The 17,670-nt window shown below is 38.5% G+C and overlaps 1 protein-coding gene across 1 annotated transcript in view; it reads right to left on the bottom strand.

Moving 5' to 3' along the window:
• Positions 1-17,670, bottom strand: part of TRHDE (thyrotropin releasing hormone degrading enzyme) — a 201,032-nt gene that overhangs the window by 54,573 nt on the left and 128,789 nt on the right. Inside the window, exons 8-9 of the mRNA XM_027889092.1 lie at positions 11,195-11,260; positions 8,688-8,875 (exon numbers count right to left, since the gene is read on the bottom strand). Of these exons, the coding sequence (XP_027744893.1) occupies positions 8,688-8,875; positions 11,195-11,260 (254 nt within the window). The remainder of the gene's footprint in view (positions 1-8,687; positions 8,876-11,194; positions 11,261-17,670) is intronic.

Below are 17,670 nucleotides of genomic sequence, written 5' to 3'. Positions count from 1 at the left end.
AAATTACCCAGTTTGAAAAGAAAAAAATGTACTGTCTGATAATATAACATTAATATAATATAATTATAATTATCTGATTACTAAACCTTCTATAACCTTCTGTGTAATATTAGCTTAATATTTCATCCAAAAATAAATTATAAATCAGGAGGTTATAAAAATTATGAAGCTCTCTAAAACTGACTCATTTCAGTGCCAGTGCTAGCTGCGTACGTTACTAAATCTAGAAAGATGTTGTGGGCAAAGAACAAATACTACAAATTCTTTGTCAGTACATGCTGTCTACTTCCTGCCTACCACCACCTTTCTTAAAGTAAAACTCAAAGGCTTCAGTTTTTTTCAAAACTGACAAGCAACTTTAGGTGCTGAATCAAAGAGGGATACAAAGAAGCTGGGTTTAAGAAGTTTTAACTGTCTATCCCAACAGCTGCCTCTTTACCCTGCAGTAACAGCTCTAAATCTCTCCAGCATCCACTGTTCCGTCTTGCACCAGTGCAAAACATCCTTGCAGAATTGCACATGTGGTGCTGATCATTCAAACTCCATCTCTATGTTGCCCTTCACCATGAGCATAGCGCCTTGACTAGAGTGCAAGTGTGACATTTATCTGAACAGAACAGAAGGATGTGTTATGGGCTGAGAAGGGACTGCCCTAGCAGGAATAAGAGTAGCATTTAAGCTATGCTTACAGTCCTCCACTATGTTCTTGGAGACTTTGTACTAAGCATTTTTCAGCATATTCCAATGTTCAGTTTTGATTTTTCCTCTGAATAATGTGGTTTTAAGCAAAATCAAAATACAATTCCTATAACTGTTTCTCTTTCCTCAGTAAACTTCCCTAAGAGTCCCCCATCAAAGTATCTCCTCCATACTACCTAAGATTCTACTATTGAGTGTCAGGGCTCACACAAAGACAAAAGGAAAAGAAAACCATTATCAGCAACTTCAAAAAGCAGAAGAAAGAAGACATAAAAACCAGAGCATGTTAGAAGCTTTATCCTCTGATCAACAATGGGGAACTCACATCTCTGACTTCTAAAAATCCATTTATCCACTCTCATCCTTCCTATAAAACTTGGCTCTGCCAAATGCTATCTGCTATCCCCAATCTGCTCGTTACCTCACTAAAGCCCCCACCTTAAACATCATTGCCCTCATACTCCATATTTGCCTGTTCTAGCTATACAAGTTTAATGCTCCAAACTCCAGCTCATGTCTGCATCCTGCCATGCAGCATTCCCTCTCTTACCCCCTGCTTGTTAAGCAGCTCCCTACCAGCACTGCTGCCCTTATTCTCCTCTTCATCTCCCCACTTCACTCTACATTATAACATAGTTCTGCCCTCAAGTACATGCTTCTTCCCTCAGCATGGAACTGATTTAATTAATGTGAGTTAATTAACTAGTTTGGGTATCTAGGAATTCCTGAGAGTTAGTATTAGCAAATAAGATGAGAAAAGTAACACATTTTGGAGTGATAATAAAACACAGCAGCAGCTTTTCCCTGTCAGCCTAACTTCTGTCAGGATACAAGTGCTGCCATTGCACAGGAAGCAATGACACAATACACCAATTTTGTCTTCTTTAGCATTCTGCAAATTCTAACACTAAAAGTTGCCCATACCACACACCAGAGCATCCTGGAAGTTTCCCAGTGAGAGAAGTTTCTCGCAAACAGAAGCTGTGAAATGGTTTTGGAAATAAAGTGCTAAATTAGAATTGGCATTTCTGAGATCTTTGCAAGCAGCAAAATCATAATCTTGCTAGAGACACCAGCACAGATATGTACAGGAACAGATTTTAAAAGCACTTCCTATTCTGATTTTAAAAAATATGCAACAATCAGAAAAGCCTCTAAAAATGAAAAGGCAACACAAAAACCGGTACTTTCTAGCGGCTTTTACAGGAAAAAAAAAAAAAATCATGTTTCAACAAGCAAAGCACAGCACAAGGGCTGGGCTGGCAAACACCAGCACCCAACAGCAAAGGCACTCTTTTGGCATGTGCTGAGGCAGACAGGCTTCCTCCAGGTCACTCACAGAGGCAGCCCTTGTACCCACTCCTTTTGAGGAGCAGCACTCTGCACAGCACTGTCCTCTCTCAGGCTGCTGGGGTTAAGGACTGTCCCAATACCCATCAAAGGACAAGATCTATTGGTGTCACATACCTGGCCTCTACTCCAGTGCACATGTAAAGAGAAGGAGCACCCCACTCTTTATCACTCCTCTGCAAGAAAAAGTATTTTCAAGTCCCTGCTTGACTAGCTAAAAAAAAATGGTTAAATCAATATCTGGCACTGTTCACACACAGTTAGTTCTGTGATCCACTAAGGACTCTTGATTTTTTCATCTCATTTCTGTTAATTCCATTTCCTCTGTGTCTAATACACCATACCTTCCTTTCCTGAAGCCTGTTCCCTTCAGCATTATTATAGCTGATATAGAGGCACTGAGGTCAATCCAAATGAACTAGGGTTCCACATCTACTCCCTAGGTAGCAACACAGAAGTTGTTTCTGATACAAACGCTGACACAAGCGCAATGGTTCAGGTATAGCAAAGATGAAAGGCATAGGAAGAAAATACTCAGAGGACATGGGAAAATGGAAGATTAGAGGATATTTCCCAGAGACAGAGAGGTAAATGAGCACTTCCTTTTCTATTTACATTGTGTTAGCCCTCTTTACTCAGTTTATGGAAGAATATTTGTCCATATTATGGTCCTTTTTTATTACATAATTAATAATACACATGCTACATTAATCCACAATCGCTCTAAGAACATCTCATAGATACTAATCAGCATTCGCCTTGTGCTCCTAACATTTTGTTTTTCGTTTAACCAGCTCCTTAGCTGATAAGTGGACAGAGTAAGTTCCCCATCACTGCTCAAGTGACAACGCCCTACAACTGAATAAGAATAAACACGGTGATATCCAAACACAGCTATGCTTTTACTATGCAAATAATAAGCAAAAAATCAGTAAAGGGGACAAGCACAGCCCTTTTTCAGACATGCCTTTATCTTGAAGTCGAGTGACTGCTGAGCAGCCCTGCCTCCCATTGTAAAGCCTTTCAGCTGTCATAATTACTACACAGTGTTAGTTAGACCCATGAGCCTGTACAGCTCTAGTTTTGATGGTCATGTTCCTGGCTTGCACCATTCGACTGAATTTTCCCTTGTTCCAGTACATGGAGAAAGGCACAGAGGATTACTAAACTACAGCATGTAGGAATATCCTGTTCATATCCCAATTTGTGCATCTTCCTTTTTTCTCTTTCCTCACAGCTAGCTGTGTTCAACACCCAGCAAGACACTTCCCTTTAGGATATTATCATGAACAAGCAAAGATTAGCTATGGAAACTGCATGCATGATAAGAACACTGTATAAATTAATATTATCCCAGCAACATTAACTTAATTATTTTGATAACATTGGAAAGGTTATTTCTCCACATTTGAAGACACAAGCTCTATATATTTTTAAAAGGCAAAACATACCCAAAACCAGAAAGCTTTGGTCTGCTCTTCAATTGAGTATATAAAAGGTTTATGGATTTCATCAAAACTGGTTAGTTTATTGCCTAGACCACAGATTATTTTTCATAAAATTTCTTGTCATATCTGGGAGCCACTCTTGTAATGATGGATGAGACTAGTGCCTTAAAATCATCATTTTCTGTCAGCAGGGAAACCCAGTGAACCCTGTCAGATGTAATATCACCTTCTCCAGTGTAGCCTTATAATGTAAGGGCATAATCCATTCTCACAGGGGTATACAGAAGTCCAGGACCAAACCTATGCTTAAATAAGGGATTGTTATATGGGAGCAGAATATGAATTACACAGTTATTACAGGAGTTTTAAAGTTTTGCTAGTATAAGTTGAAATTTCTACCGAAGCATTGTACCAACCATACACTTTGACATTCAAATCAAAGCTGGTGATTTTGGCCATTCTAAGGAATGACGTTTCTAAAAACAGTGTCATCACTGTTAGTTTTATTTTCTCATAAAAAAACAACTATGGATCATGTGAATGTGTGTCAAGCAAAATCTGTCTACAGTTTACAAAGAAGTGAAATTGTATACCTTCTATAATTTCAGGCCAAATAATAGAGCTTAGCATGCCCTACAGTCGATTCTATGCACAGAATTAAATCACAGTTTATATACGTATGGCTCTTGAAACACAGTTTTTTGCAGGTATAAAGACATGGAGCCCAAATATACCTGAGACTGGAAAATCAACTATATGTAATCATTCTCTTCTGTAGAAGAATTAAAGATACTTACAACAATAGACTAGGCATCAACCACTGCAGAAGGTATAAACAACTTTTACCATTTATCAGTTAGAAAAATCTGCTTGCTGCTTCTGTATTCCTCTATACAGTTTCAGAGAGAAAAATTAAATATGCAGCTTCACTTTCATTTTTAACAGTTAATTGCTGCATAAATACACAGCATAAAGAAAAGTACAGACATTTTATAAAACTGGAATGGTTCTGAATGGTTGACTCTTTATTTACATTTCTTATGCAGAAGATACATCTGAAAGATCTACTCTAAAGTGACTCTTTCTACAGTAAGGCAAAGTTAAATTTGCCTAGAGAGCATCTGAACCAGAAATTTAAACTCCTCATCATTTTGAAGGCAATAGAATTGACATTTATTGCTGTGCCATATCAAACTACAGCCCCACCTCTGGATAACTAAAGACTATATGGCAGATGGATGCTTTAAGAGCCTTCCCTGGAGCCTTCCAGTGCATACTGTATTGTCTGTTTAGATGATAAACTCCTGGAAAGGCCTGGACCTGTACATTTTTCTGTGTTTTCTGCAGTTCTACTCTTTATGGTGTTTAAAATGATCATCAAAATTATTCCATAGATAAACTTCCCTAAGGAAGCCAATGTTGCCTGCCCTGCAGCACCATGACCTCAAATGTGGCATAAACAACATTTGCTCCCCACTATTTATAGTGCCTACTATGGCTCCCCAGGAAGCCATGCGTATAACGCCTAAATTCATGGGTCATTCACGGGAGATAAGTACCAGCTTTATTGGATTGTGAATTAGGCCACTGATATGTAACACCTCCAAAGACTGCATGCTGATGAGATATATATAGATATATAGATAGATATATATATCTCATCATCAGACATCAGCAAACCTAATAGTGCTTAATGTCCCTCAATGTGCTCTTTCCATTTCAGTTATCACCCCTCTTGGTGTACCTGTAGAAAAGCTGTATCATGTCATACAAAGTTCAGCTCTTTCAATATTAAAAACTAAGGTAAAGTAATGCATCATGAATTATCAGATGGTCACACAGTAATGTGATTTTCCCCGTCTACTGCTTTCACAGTAACTGAAGGAACAGTGACTTCTCCAGTGGGGGGAAAAAAAAAAAGATATCACCAAAAAAAACCCTGAAAAATACCTAGGTCATTGCTGGATAAAAGATTAGGTTTATATTCAGTATGTCGGTCTTGCTTTTTATTAATATGTCAATATGACAGGACATTAATGGCACAGAGCCATTGAGCATATCTAGCCACATGTTCCTGTGGGCAGTGCACGAACAAATTGCATGGTCAGTGTTATAACACTCCAGGCACCAATTTATAACTAAGCCATAAGACTTTATTGTAAGTTGATAGATGTTTTTTGAAAGGTGCATGGCATAGGTAAGTTTCACCTTTTGCTAAATGTATATGGCTCCTGTTCTTTTGTATTTATACTTACATAACATGACTTTCAAATTAACTTTGTCTTCTAATTGGCTGGAGTAAACAATCCATCTACAAAGCTTTCCTTGGGCAAGGGCCTTCCCATTTGTGGTTAAAATGACATGGAAGCATAGAGAAAAACAAATCCAAAGAGGGAAAAGAAGGGCAAAGAGACTTGCCAAAGAAGATACACATATGTACTGGACTGCCTGTTAGGACACTAAATTCTTGGCAGGGCTCATGCTGATATCTTTCTTTGTGTTTTCTGCAGCACTAAATCTTATTTCCAATATTTAGAAATAAAAGTTGTGATAAAATCTGTCGACAAAATCTCCTAAGAAATCCAGCAGAACTTGCCCTGCTGGTGTAGAATACTGCTGTTCCACATATCACAAGATACAGTTTAAATTATGAGCTAATGTCGTATAAAAATATGACATTATAAATGTCATATGATGAATAATGACGTATGAAAATAAAACTATGTCTAATTCTCACCCGTACTGGATTAGCATGGCAAGGTTTTGGTAGCAGGAGTGTTACAGGAGTGGCTTCTGTGAGAAGCTGCCAGAAGCTTGCCCCATGTCCAACAGAGCCAGTGCCAGCCAGCTCCGAGATCAACCCAGTGTTGGCCAAAGTCAAGCACATAAGTGTCAGTGGTAGTGCTTCTGGGATAACATGGGAAAGAGTAGTTAGAGAAAGGAGAATATGTGAGAGGAACAGCCCTGCAGACACCAAGGTCAATGGTGAAGGAGTGGGAGGAAGTGCTTCAGGTGCCAGAGCAGAGGTTCCCCTGCAGCTCATGGTGTGGGCCATGGTGAGACAGCTGTGCCCCCACAGTCCACAGAGGTCCACAGTGGAGCAGAGATCCACTTGCAGCCTGTAGGGGACCCTGCGCTGGAGCAGGTGGGTGCCCAAAGGAGATTGTGCCTCATGGGAAGCTCAAGCTAGAGTAGGCTCCTGGTAGGACCTGTGACCCCCCTGGAGAAAGACCCCACACGGGACTAGGTTTGCTGATAGGACTTGTGACTCCACAAGGAATCCATGCTGGAGTAGTGTGATCCTGAAGGACTGTATCCTCTGAGAGGGATCCATGCTGGAGCAGTTTGTGAAGTACTGCAGGTCATGGGAAAGCCTCATGTTGGAGAAGTTCATGGAGGACTGTCTCCCATGGGAGGGATCACATGCTGAAGCAGGGGAAGAGTGTCACAAGCCCTTCACTTGAGGAGGAAGGAGCAGCAGAGACAATGAGTGATGAACTGACTGCAGGTCCCATTCCCATTCCCCTGCACTGCTGGGGGTAAGGAGGTAGAGAAAATCAGGAGTGAAGTTAAGCCTGGAAAGAGGAAGGGCTGGGGGGAATGCATTTTAATACTTCATTTTATTTATAAAGTACCCTTCTCTGATTTGATTGGCAATAATTTTTTTTCCCCCCAAGTCAAGTCTGTTTTGCCTGTGACAGTAACTGGTGAGTGATCTCTCCCTCTGCTTATCTTGATCCATGAGTCTTTCTCAGCTCAGCTGAGAAGGGGAGTGATAGAGCAGCTTTGGTGGGCACTTGGTATTCAGCCAGGTCAACCCACCACATCACTCCTGATATCATTTACACACCCAGTAGTCTTTACACATGAAATACAGCATCAATACTGAATATCTAGAAAATTTATTCAAGAAAGTCTCTATAATACTTAAAAGGCTTAACATATCGGTTTTAGTCAATTAAAGAACTAATAATCTCTGTTCTTCTAAGTAGTAAAATCCACTCACATTACATTACTTGTATATACACTTGCACAAAAGAAAGTTTCAAGTGAATAAGGGAGAATCTCTCTCCTGCTGCACTGAACAGTGAGTCATGAACACTTCCAACGCTCCACCTTCAGTTGTTTTATCTCTTTTTCACAAAGGAAATAATTTCAGCCCAGAACTCAAACAGATGTTTAATATCCTCTTAGGTTGCTCCAATACAGCCAGAAAAACAACTATTTACATAATTTTTGAGTTCCATAATATTCATGTTCTAAGAAAGGATAATGAACTTCTTAACACTTTCCAATAAACGTAACTATAATTTTAGGCCTTCCTCAACAGGAATACTCTACAAGCTCCAGACATGTCAACCAAAATTTCATATTAAATTTTAATAATTTAAATCTACTGGGCAAACACTGGAGTATTTCAGCTTGACAGTGTGCCCTCTTTCCCGCCAATGAAATAGGTCAACACAGAAACTTCAAAGGCTATCTTGTAATTCTCTAGCATCAGCTCTATATTCCGGCCTTAAAATACAATGCCAAAACTGCTTTAAATAATGAGGATTCTCCGGGATCAGCCAGGAATGTCAACTTGTCTCTGGAATGAAGGAAGTTTGTGGAGTCAGCTGGGAGCAGGAACAAAACAATACAAGTGGAAAAAGGGTAGAGGCAAAGATGCAGATTTCAGCCAGTGTTACAGTTCCCATAGGACCAGTTCAGCTGGCTTCAAAAATGAAACAGTTGGAAACCCCTGCCTTGTAGAGAGGTCCAGTTTAGCTCCTGACTGCTTCCCAAGTCAAGCAAAGTACGTATTTGACACACACTTACATCTGTCTACTCAATGTATTAGCATGGAGAGGTTCACTCCAAAAAATTTGTTAAAAAGAAGTATCAGACCTTACAGCCACATTCCAAATTACCTTCATGGAGTGTGACAAAATCAAAAGAAAAGGAGAGGAAACAGATGTGTGATGTAAGACACTGTCACAGAGAACTGTCAGGATGCAAACGGGAATTTTTTTTCAATTCTTTTAACTAGCCTCATCTTTAAGTAGCCTCAACTTTACAGTTCAAACAGAAGAGTCACCACATGCTATTGATACCAAGAAAAGCTCAGATTTCTAAAGAGCCATCTTCACATACAGCACTTAGTTAAACTATTACAGCTTCTTGAAAGATATTGAGAAGTATAAGTACCTGTTGTCTCCACGGGAAGGATCCTTGGGTTTAGCATCACTGTCATAAACAAAACGCTCTTGGGAGATGACTATGATGTTGTCTGTAGTTTCATTTCCCAAGATAGTGATAACAGGATAACCCATCTGTAGTGTCCATTGATCCATTACTTCTTGGATATTTACCGATTTTCCAACCCTTTTTAAAGCCTTGAAGGAAAAAGAAAAGTTTCAGTATACTGAATTTCAGTACATTGAAGTAGTATCATCATCCAACACAAAAAACTGGGGGTTTTTTGGTGTGGGTTTTTTTTTTTTCTGTCCCTGAGATCATAACTAGTTTTGGAGGTTGAAATAACGATCATATGTGTGTGCAGATACACACACACGTGTACACCCAATACATACACTACATAACCAAAAGCCTCTGTATTTCTTAAAAACAAATGTTGAGTAAGCTTAACAGAGAGGAGAGTGACAGTCAGAAAATCATGTTTCCCACATCACTCAGGCACTTTTGCTCTAACAGAAGAAATAACCTTCTTTACAGGATTTTAAAAACAGCCACAGAAATACTGGGTGGCTGTCTCCAAAATATATTCTTGACCAGCTAAGGTTAAAAAAGTGTTAGTTGATCTAGGGCACCTCCAATAAGGCACATTTGAAGGGCTCTAAATTAACAGAGCTCCTCTGTTTTGAAAATTAAATGAGTAGTTATTTGAAAATATTGTCCCTTATGTCCACAGTGAAGCTATGTATTCCCTGCTGCTTCATAAACTGCACCTGTCATAACACATGGAGAATTAATGCGTTCATATTTGATTCCATATGTCAATAAAAATGCTGTTTTACAAGTGCATTTTCATCTGAAACACAAAAAGATACTACCAAGTCTCATGGGAGATGAGACTTGGCATGAGGAGAATGACAGGCATCATTTGTTCTTCAGTGGCGGAAATGTTCCTAGCTGTCAAACACAGTCCAAGATCACAGACTGAGCAACCTCTGATGAATACAAGCAGAAGATGTCTTCAGAACTGAAGTTACAATTGTAATGCATTAGGAACAAAGTGGCTGGCAACAAATGCATTTACAGCTGAGGCAAACGGAATCAGCTGTAACAACAGACGTGAGCATACAGTATAGCCATAGTGGTTATGGACCAAAATACAGTTTCATTTTTGTTCTACTTTATTAGCTGTGTGTTCCACTGCTCTTTTAAGACTACATACATCCCTCTGACCTTCCATCACCCAGAACTGTCCCAAAGGCTTTAACAGAGAAAAGCACCAGGTGAGAAACAAGAAAGACTTTTGCAGTGTTATTCAGCTTTAGATTAAGACGTAGATTTAAAAGCCTGACTATATATTACATGTCTTAACTCATTAGCAGTCAGTACAGACATAGGACTTGGTTCAGTTGCCCACATGTAGGTGGCTAATGTCATTTGACCTTTTCCTGCCACTTCAGAAGAGCACAGATTTGTCCATATATCTTCTTTTAAATTGTTTAAACACACCTGAATGTCTTAAACATCCTACAGCATCTTATCTGGCCATAGTTGCATTTACTTGAGCAACTATCTCAAGGCCCTAGTCAACAGTCAGAGGTTCAGGCTCTTCATAAAATAGTCGTGTAATGGCCAGTCAACTGAATGGCTCTCTATGCTGAGCTGACTGTATTGACTGGATTTCTGGGACTCCAGTTTTTCCTATTCACCAAGTGTCAAATGAAATGTCCTAAAATACTCAACACACTCTTTCAAAACTGATGTACCTACAATCGACGTGCTTATATCGTGTGGCAGCTGGAAGTCAGGCAGGATAAACTAAGGGAAACACCGCTAGAAGTCTATAAATGGGCAACTGAAGACTCACTGAGAACACTGGAGATTGGACACCTAGTTTAAATGTATATACCCGCTTGTCTAGATAAATGCAGATGTCTTGACCTCCAGCTGAAATCTAGCTTTGGTGTCTATAGTTACAACTAGATTTCCATGTTCTGTATGGCTTGGGTTGGTACTTGCACCAAAACTCCCAGATTGTACTCCACATTGCCTTGTACTCTGTCTTTATTCCTGGAGAAGACCCAGACCAGCTCAGACTAGCCCGATAGGGAAGAAATTCAGACATGCTTGGCTCACTTTATGAAACTTATACTCTTTCCTTATAAATCCCCAGACCAGGCTCTAGAAACACAAGACAAGCCTTTTGCAGCTTATGGGCTTTAGCGTGCTGCCACTGAAGTCAACGACAGCAGATTCCATGAAGTATCTTTCGCTACACATCAGTGACATAGCACTTGCAAAAAAATATATTTTAACGTAACAAAGAACAGAAATGCTGCCAAAAACATATTTTAATGCTGCTACTAGGTTAACTCAAATGGAATTTCTTGGCATCCATTTTAGTATTTGTTCTGGGGTGTGAAGATCTCAATATGCATTATTCGCTCCTAACCTCAACAAGAAAAATAGCACAGTAAATTCCTGCTTATCCCTTAGTGCAATAGATTAAAGCATTTTACCTTTGACAATGTATTCCAGAGATCATTTCTGGCTGCATTGCCATACTTGTGAATGGTTAAATAGTCCTATAGAAATAAAATAAAAACACAAATCAGTATTATTATACACAAGTCAAACAACTAGAGCTGTGAATCACTGCTATTAGAAGTTAAATCACATCAATGTTTGCATTTGTTAGAAATCTAGAAATATACAATATGTTCATCCTAAGGGAATAAATAAACAGTTTCTTAAGCTAGTTTGCAATGCAAAAATTTTTGCTAAAAATTTCATTTACAATATTCAATGCTCTTCCTTTTCTGTGTAGGTCAATCTATAAACTAAATATTTTGAATATATATTTAAGACAGATGTCTAACCTTAGAAGCGATTCCTAGGTAATTCTCAGCAATCAAAGGAGAAGCTGCTGAAACTCAGTTCTGATTGCTATTTTAGAAGGTCATTATGCATTTAGTGTCAAAAATTTCCTCACTCAGATGACAGTTGGATTCATTACAAAAGATTTAACTGAATAGCCTATCTATCTGAACTACAAACTCCTATCTAGGGAGATCCTGGCCCTTCAGTGTCAAAATACACCATACGGGCAACTGGGGCTGTAACGGGCTATCACAAAGACTCACCACGACATGGAGCAGTGGAGGACAGGTGACAGAAAACCAACTCAGTGCTTGTGCACAGGCACCTACATGTATGTTTTCACTCCATACATGACTCAGAGTCTGTATGAGGAGAGTATAAACTGAATGCTTTCTGTTATTCCACCACAGTTTCAATAACTGAGGGTCCATTCTTCTCCCATAACAACCAGAAAGATAATTCATGATAAGCTTCCATCATATTAAAGTAATTTCCCAAATTAATAGTTTAAGCCTATGACCAGCTTAGGTCTAGGTCTGTCAGGTATAAAATACTTCTTATTTTAAATGACTTCTCAAGAGACAACACTGTTGTTTCCCACTATTCTATGTCCCTAGACAACAGCTCATTTAGTTACAGAAGTGAAATTCAGCAGTGATTATTTGAACAACATGCATTTCAAGCATTTTGATTGGAAGAATTAAGTGCAAAAACACATCAGATGTTGTAAATCAATTGGTTCTCCTGCATTTGAATTTCTACCATCTTCACTTTACAAACCCTAGAAGACAAATCCTAATTTACAGCACAATGATAAAACTGGGACAAATTTGCTGACTGTGTTATCTATGCTTTGTGTGAAGTAAGATACTTTGGGAATAATTAGTGTTTGGAAAACAAATTTTCTTATACACAAATTGCAGCACCTGTGACAGATTTAGCTTTTGTCAGCCAACTCATAGTAAGACAAGCAGCAACTCCCATTTAATCGCAGACTAGGAAGGCTAAATGAGAACACTGACTCTGTAAATGCAGTGCCAAGTCTTAATGTCATGAGCCTAACTCAGAAAAAAGACAATATTATACAGTCTGCATCTATAGCACTAGGTGCTTCCATTTTGTCTAAAAATACAGAATCATTTAAGGCACAGTGCAATATTTAATAACTTCCAAAGCTAAAGAAGTTGAACTGCAAATTAGAAAGCTAAAATAGGAATAAACAAAAGTGGGACAAGGTAAATAAATAACAACAAATATACAATCCGCATTCTAAGCAGTACAAGAAAATGCTGCATATATTGTTTCTTCTGAGAGATACTTTCAGAATCATTACAGAGCAAAATAAAATGGGTGGAATACTTGAGGACTCCATGCTTACCAATCTACCATTGAACATTTTATTTGATTTTTATGTTTTGCTTTCAGGAAGACTGCAAAGAGATTAAATACTTTCACCCTTTTCTTTTGGGTTTTGTTTCATTTGGTTTTTTTCCTCCCAATGCACAGATTGATAGGTTTATATGTGGCTTGTCAGTCAGTTAAAAAATTATTATACTCCAATCTAACCTGTTTATCTCACAAAGGAAAACAAAAGGAATCCTAACCTTTACAATGAAATAAGAAAAGACAATGAGAAACACATGATCCAAGTACAGTCCTGGCACCATACTGGTACTCATCAATTTTTTCATTATTTTATGAAAATTGCATCAAGACCTTAAATATAGCATCAAACTAGGAGTGTTATCAAAAGCATACTACACAAAAAGCGGTCCTAAGTGACACAATGCATCAAAATAGGCTTTCAATAGTAAATCTACAATGCAATCCCAAATCTTAGTGCACTTTCTACAGGCAGAAGAGCAAAAGGCTTCTGAAGCAGGTCCCATCAAACATCCTTATATATCCTGTTTTCAACAATAACCAGAAGCAGGCACCCAGAAAGGGTATTTATACCCTTTATATGCTGGCAATTCATACAGCGGTACCCCTCTAGAATGCTCTTCCATCATCCAGCACTTCATGGCACAAGAAGTCCTGATCAGACTAGTATCCTTGTATTTAATTGTTATCTTCCGTGAATTTGACTGGTTCTGAACCTATATAAATGTTTAGCATTTGTGACATCTTATGAAAAAGCATTTTTGCTTTTGGTGATCTGTTGTGTCAAGGTTCCTGTTTCAAACACCTGTCTGTCTGCTGCTTCCTAGTTCTGGCACTAAAAGACATCGTGCATTACTGTTCCCTACTTCACTCTCCCCTAGCCATACATGCTTTTACAGATCTGCATTGAATGTGGCTCCCTCCAAGAGCTTGGTTTTATACTGAACACTGCCAGACCCAACCACCCCCAGCTCTGCTGCAAAGTTCCACTTTGTTACCACCTCCCCAGCTGCTGACTCCAAAGATAGCTCGGGTTTCTATGATCAGCCTGAACTTTCATTACCAGATTATTAACCTTCTTGAAGTATCTCCCATGGACAGGACTCAACTTAAAAAAGAAGATAAAAGGCTTACATATATCAGCATCCAATACATATCAGGAAGTAGTAAAACAGGAGCCAAAGATGTACACACACCCTGCTTGTCTGTTCTGAGGATGGAACAAGCAGGAATATAATTCCTTTTTCCTCCTGGAGACCCATATCTAAGTCTTAAGTAGCTTGCAAAGAGGTAGAATATATGCTCTCATTCACAGTAATTCTCCAGGGCAGGAGTATTAACCACCCCTTTGCCCGTACATTCAGTAGAAAAAAACAAAACAAACAGAAGAGAAATGCAAGCCAGAGAACAGGAAAGGAGAATGACACTGAAAAAACAGCTGTCTGAATGTAAGCTGCGTTCAGCACAGCTCCAAAGGAGGCAAAGTGACTTAAAGCTACTTATTTATAAACACATATGCCCAAAACCATCTGGCTGCAAGGCTGCTTCCCATCATAAACTTGCAAGTCTATCACCTACAAAAGCTGTTCCATCAACTGGAGCATGCTGGAGCATGAAGATACACATTAGCCACCTTTCTTTCAGCTATAACCCTACAATGTGTGTAAGCACAAAAGATAGCATGAAAATCTTAACAATTTAAGATTCAAGAGTGCTCTTCTACAACTCTTCCTTTCTCCTTCACTGTAATGCTGCCTTCATTTATTTTTTTTTGTCATGGAGAAAGTACAAAGACCCTAGTGCAGTGTCACTCAACATGAAAATTAATCAAACACACACAAAAAATTATCATTTGGGTTTACATCTTCAGTAAGCATCCTCTTGTAATATTCTTCCTAACTTCTTGTCATTAAAATATGAAGCCACTCTTTGCCAAAACAAATACTGGAATATGATCCATTCACCTCTATCAATAAAAAAATTTATCAGACAATGCAGTTTTCTAACATATGTTTTAGCAATTCCTAACATCAAACAAAAAGCAAACAAATAAATAAATATCCTGAATCTGTCACACCATGAAAACGAAGTACATTTACTGCCCAACCAAAACATAAACTCTTTTAAGAAATCCCAAAATATTTAGACTGTAGTTGTCAAAAAGTAATCTTAATGCCCCCCAAAAATTAAAAGGTTCAATGCTTTTGAAATTATTACTTAAAATCTGAAGCAGATAGCTTGAACAGTCATACAAATACAGTGAAAAGTGCTAAAGAATTTTCAAAGATGTTTTAAGTAATGCTGTATTGATTGAGCTTGCAGGTTTTTTATTGCATTTGATTTTTTTAAGGAAAGGAGATTATTTAAATGGAAAAAGTCTTTCATACGTTTACAGTATTAATTTGTTTTAAAAAAATTAACCTCCCCACCATCTAAATATGATAATGCGCACAATTAATAAAAGGTAGTGACTGATAAATGTCAAGAGGTTAAACAGGTGTAAAGAGGGAATAAGCCTCCAAGCATGCATCTTACTTTCAGGGGAGAATTTAGATCTATAACTAAGAACTGAAATATCAGTTCTAGGACCAAACTCCTTTCTCAGTCAATCTGCATAAAGTTGATTGGTTGGCTGAAGAAACAGCTCCTGTCCTGACTTTCATGAGTGATGCTGAGACCTGAAAGAGATGGGCATTGAATAACTTAATTCTTCTCCTAAAGATAAGTGGGAAATCCCACTATCTACATGAGTGAGGAAAAAGGCTCAAATTCTTGTGGCTCCAATTCTTGTGGCTATGTTCCTCCTTTCTCAGGACTCAGGAAACAGCTGACTTGCCTCTACCTCCCCTTTGTGTTATTTCTTCTCCTTGGTGCACATCTTCCTCCCTTCAGCCAACAATATGTTCTTGTTGAATGGTTTTATACATGACTGCTGTATATCACTGAAGATTTCAAGCTACAAAAAAACCCATTTAGTTCAGGTGGAAATCAGGCTCTAAGGCTCCTGGTATCAAATCCAGTATGTTTGTTTTTCTAGAAATTTGTATACTTAATCTTAAGCCACCACACACTATCTGACAGATGCTGACTCACCAACTATAATATGCCACCTTTTTACTCCCTTCCTTCACACTACTAACAGCAAAGCTGCTATTGCATATTACTTTGACATAGTCTAACATTCAAATAAAAAAGTTTGGGCAAGGGTCAGAGGGAGGAAGATACTGCATATGTTTGCAAAGGTGAGTGACAAACAAGGAGGAGTGAGAATCAGTGGCAAAGTGCTACCAGCAAGCTACAAAGCAGTGAATATTCCCATAAGAGAAGAAGACTACTGAATAGATAAACTAAAATAGTCAACTAGGTTGTTGACTAGCAGTATTTTTCAGCTGTACAACAGACTAACCCTTGAGAAACTGCCTTAAGGAAGAGAAGTGATCACTCTCCCTGCTGGGCAGTTAGGCAAGGACTAGGTAATATAAATAAAGAGTAGGTAAATTCACCTTATTGGTCATGGTAAACACTGTGTAAGGCAAATTAGGTGGGGGTTAACTCTATTTGTGTCAAGAATTAATTTGTACCAGTGAGTCAAGCTGCAGAGCTACCTCCAAAAGGTGAAAAAACACCTGTGATCAGACCACTTATCAAAGCACTGCTGCAACGCCAGCTAAGAAAAACCTTGGAAACAGATTTTTCCAGGTCAAGTAAGCCAAACAAGTGGTTCACTTTTCTACACAGTTTTACTAAAAGTGCTCAAAACTGTTTCCAGGCAGTCTTGTAAAAACTGCCCACCTACAGAATACACTAGAGTCATAGAAAATACTTCTGCCAGAGTTCTACCAGAGGATCAAAAATGTTGATACTCTTCCTATACTTCTACTATTGCAATAAAATGTGTTCCTACTACAAAAAAATTATTCAGAAGCTATGAATTAAACTAACTAGAAAAGCATTTCAACCTACAATAACAAAAAACAGCATCAAAACGATATTGAAACAGCAAGCACACAAGGAGTATAAAGTCACGCCTGAAGATAGTAAACATGACTATGTAGATAGGCCTTATCTAGTACTAAAATTATCACATCTGTGTTCTATACAGACACAGCACCAAATACACTCCCGTATCTTCCTAGAGCTACAGTTTGATGATATTTCGGTGGTACAGCCAGACTAAGTACTTTGCACAACCTCTGATGCTGCTTGGCCCCATCCCCCTGTTTGTGATGCTACTTTGCAAAATAGGCCTCTGAAACGACCTGTATAGGAAGTAAAGCTAACATTCTGTGCTAAGGACATTTTTCCTTCCTTTACCAAGGAGGACTACAAACTCTTCCACTGGTACAATTGAAGTGATGCTGGAGGGCCATGCATGGATGGGAACGAGCAGCTGGAGGCAGAACTGAAGAAAACAGAATGGTGGTTTCCTAAGCCAGAGTACTGTCCAAGTATGGGCTAAGTATTATGATTTCAGAAGACAGCTAAGAGAAAGATATCAATGTATCACATTTAAGGGCAATAAAAATTTTATTTTGAAGTGCATTTTTCTAAAAGCGATGAATAAATGTTCTTTTCAAATGTCTAAGTAACGGTAGATGGTGTTTTCTCATCAATAAGCTAATTTTCACAATGAATTAGTTAACCTTTATTAAAACTTATGTATGGACACTGCATTCAGAATTGAAGTATACTAAACTCAGAAACTTCAAGTCAAAATGAGACACTATCATGA

The sequence above is a fragment of the Empidonax traillii genome, unplaced genomic scaffold, assembly GCF_003031625.1.
Source record: "Empidonax traillii isolate 1590-97213 ecotype Southwest subspecies unplaced genomic scaffold, ASM303162v1 scaffold252:size1141739, whole genome shotgun sequence".
NCBI lineage: Eukaryota > Metazoa > Chordata > Aves > Passeriformes > Tyrannidae > Empidonax > Empidonax traillii.
The sequence above is the reverse complement of the archived record's forward strand: the minus strand, read 5'-3'. Positions and strand labels throughout refer to the sequence as shown.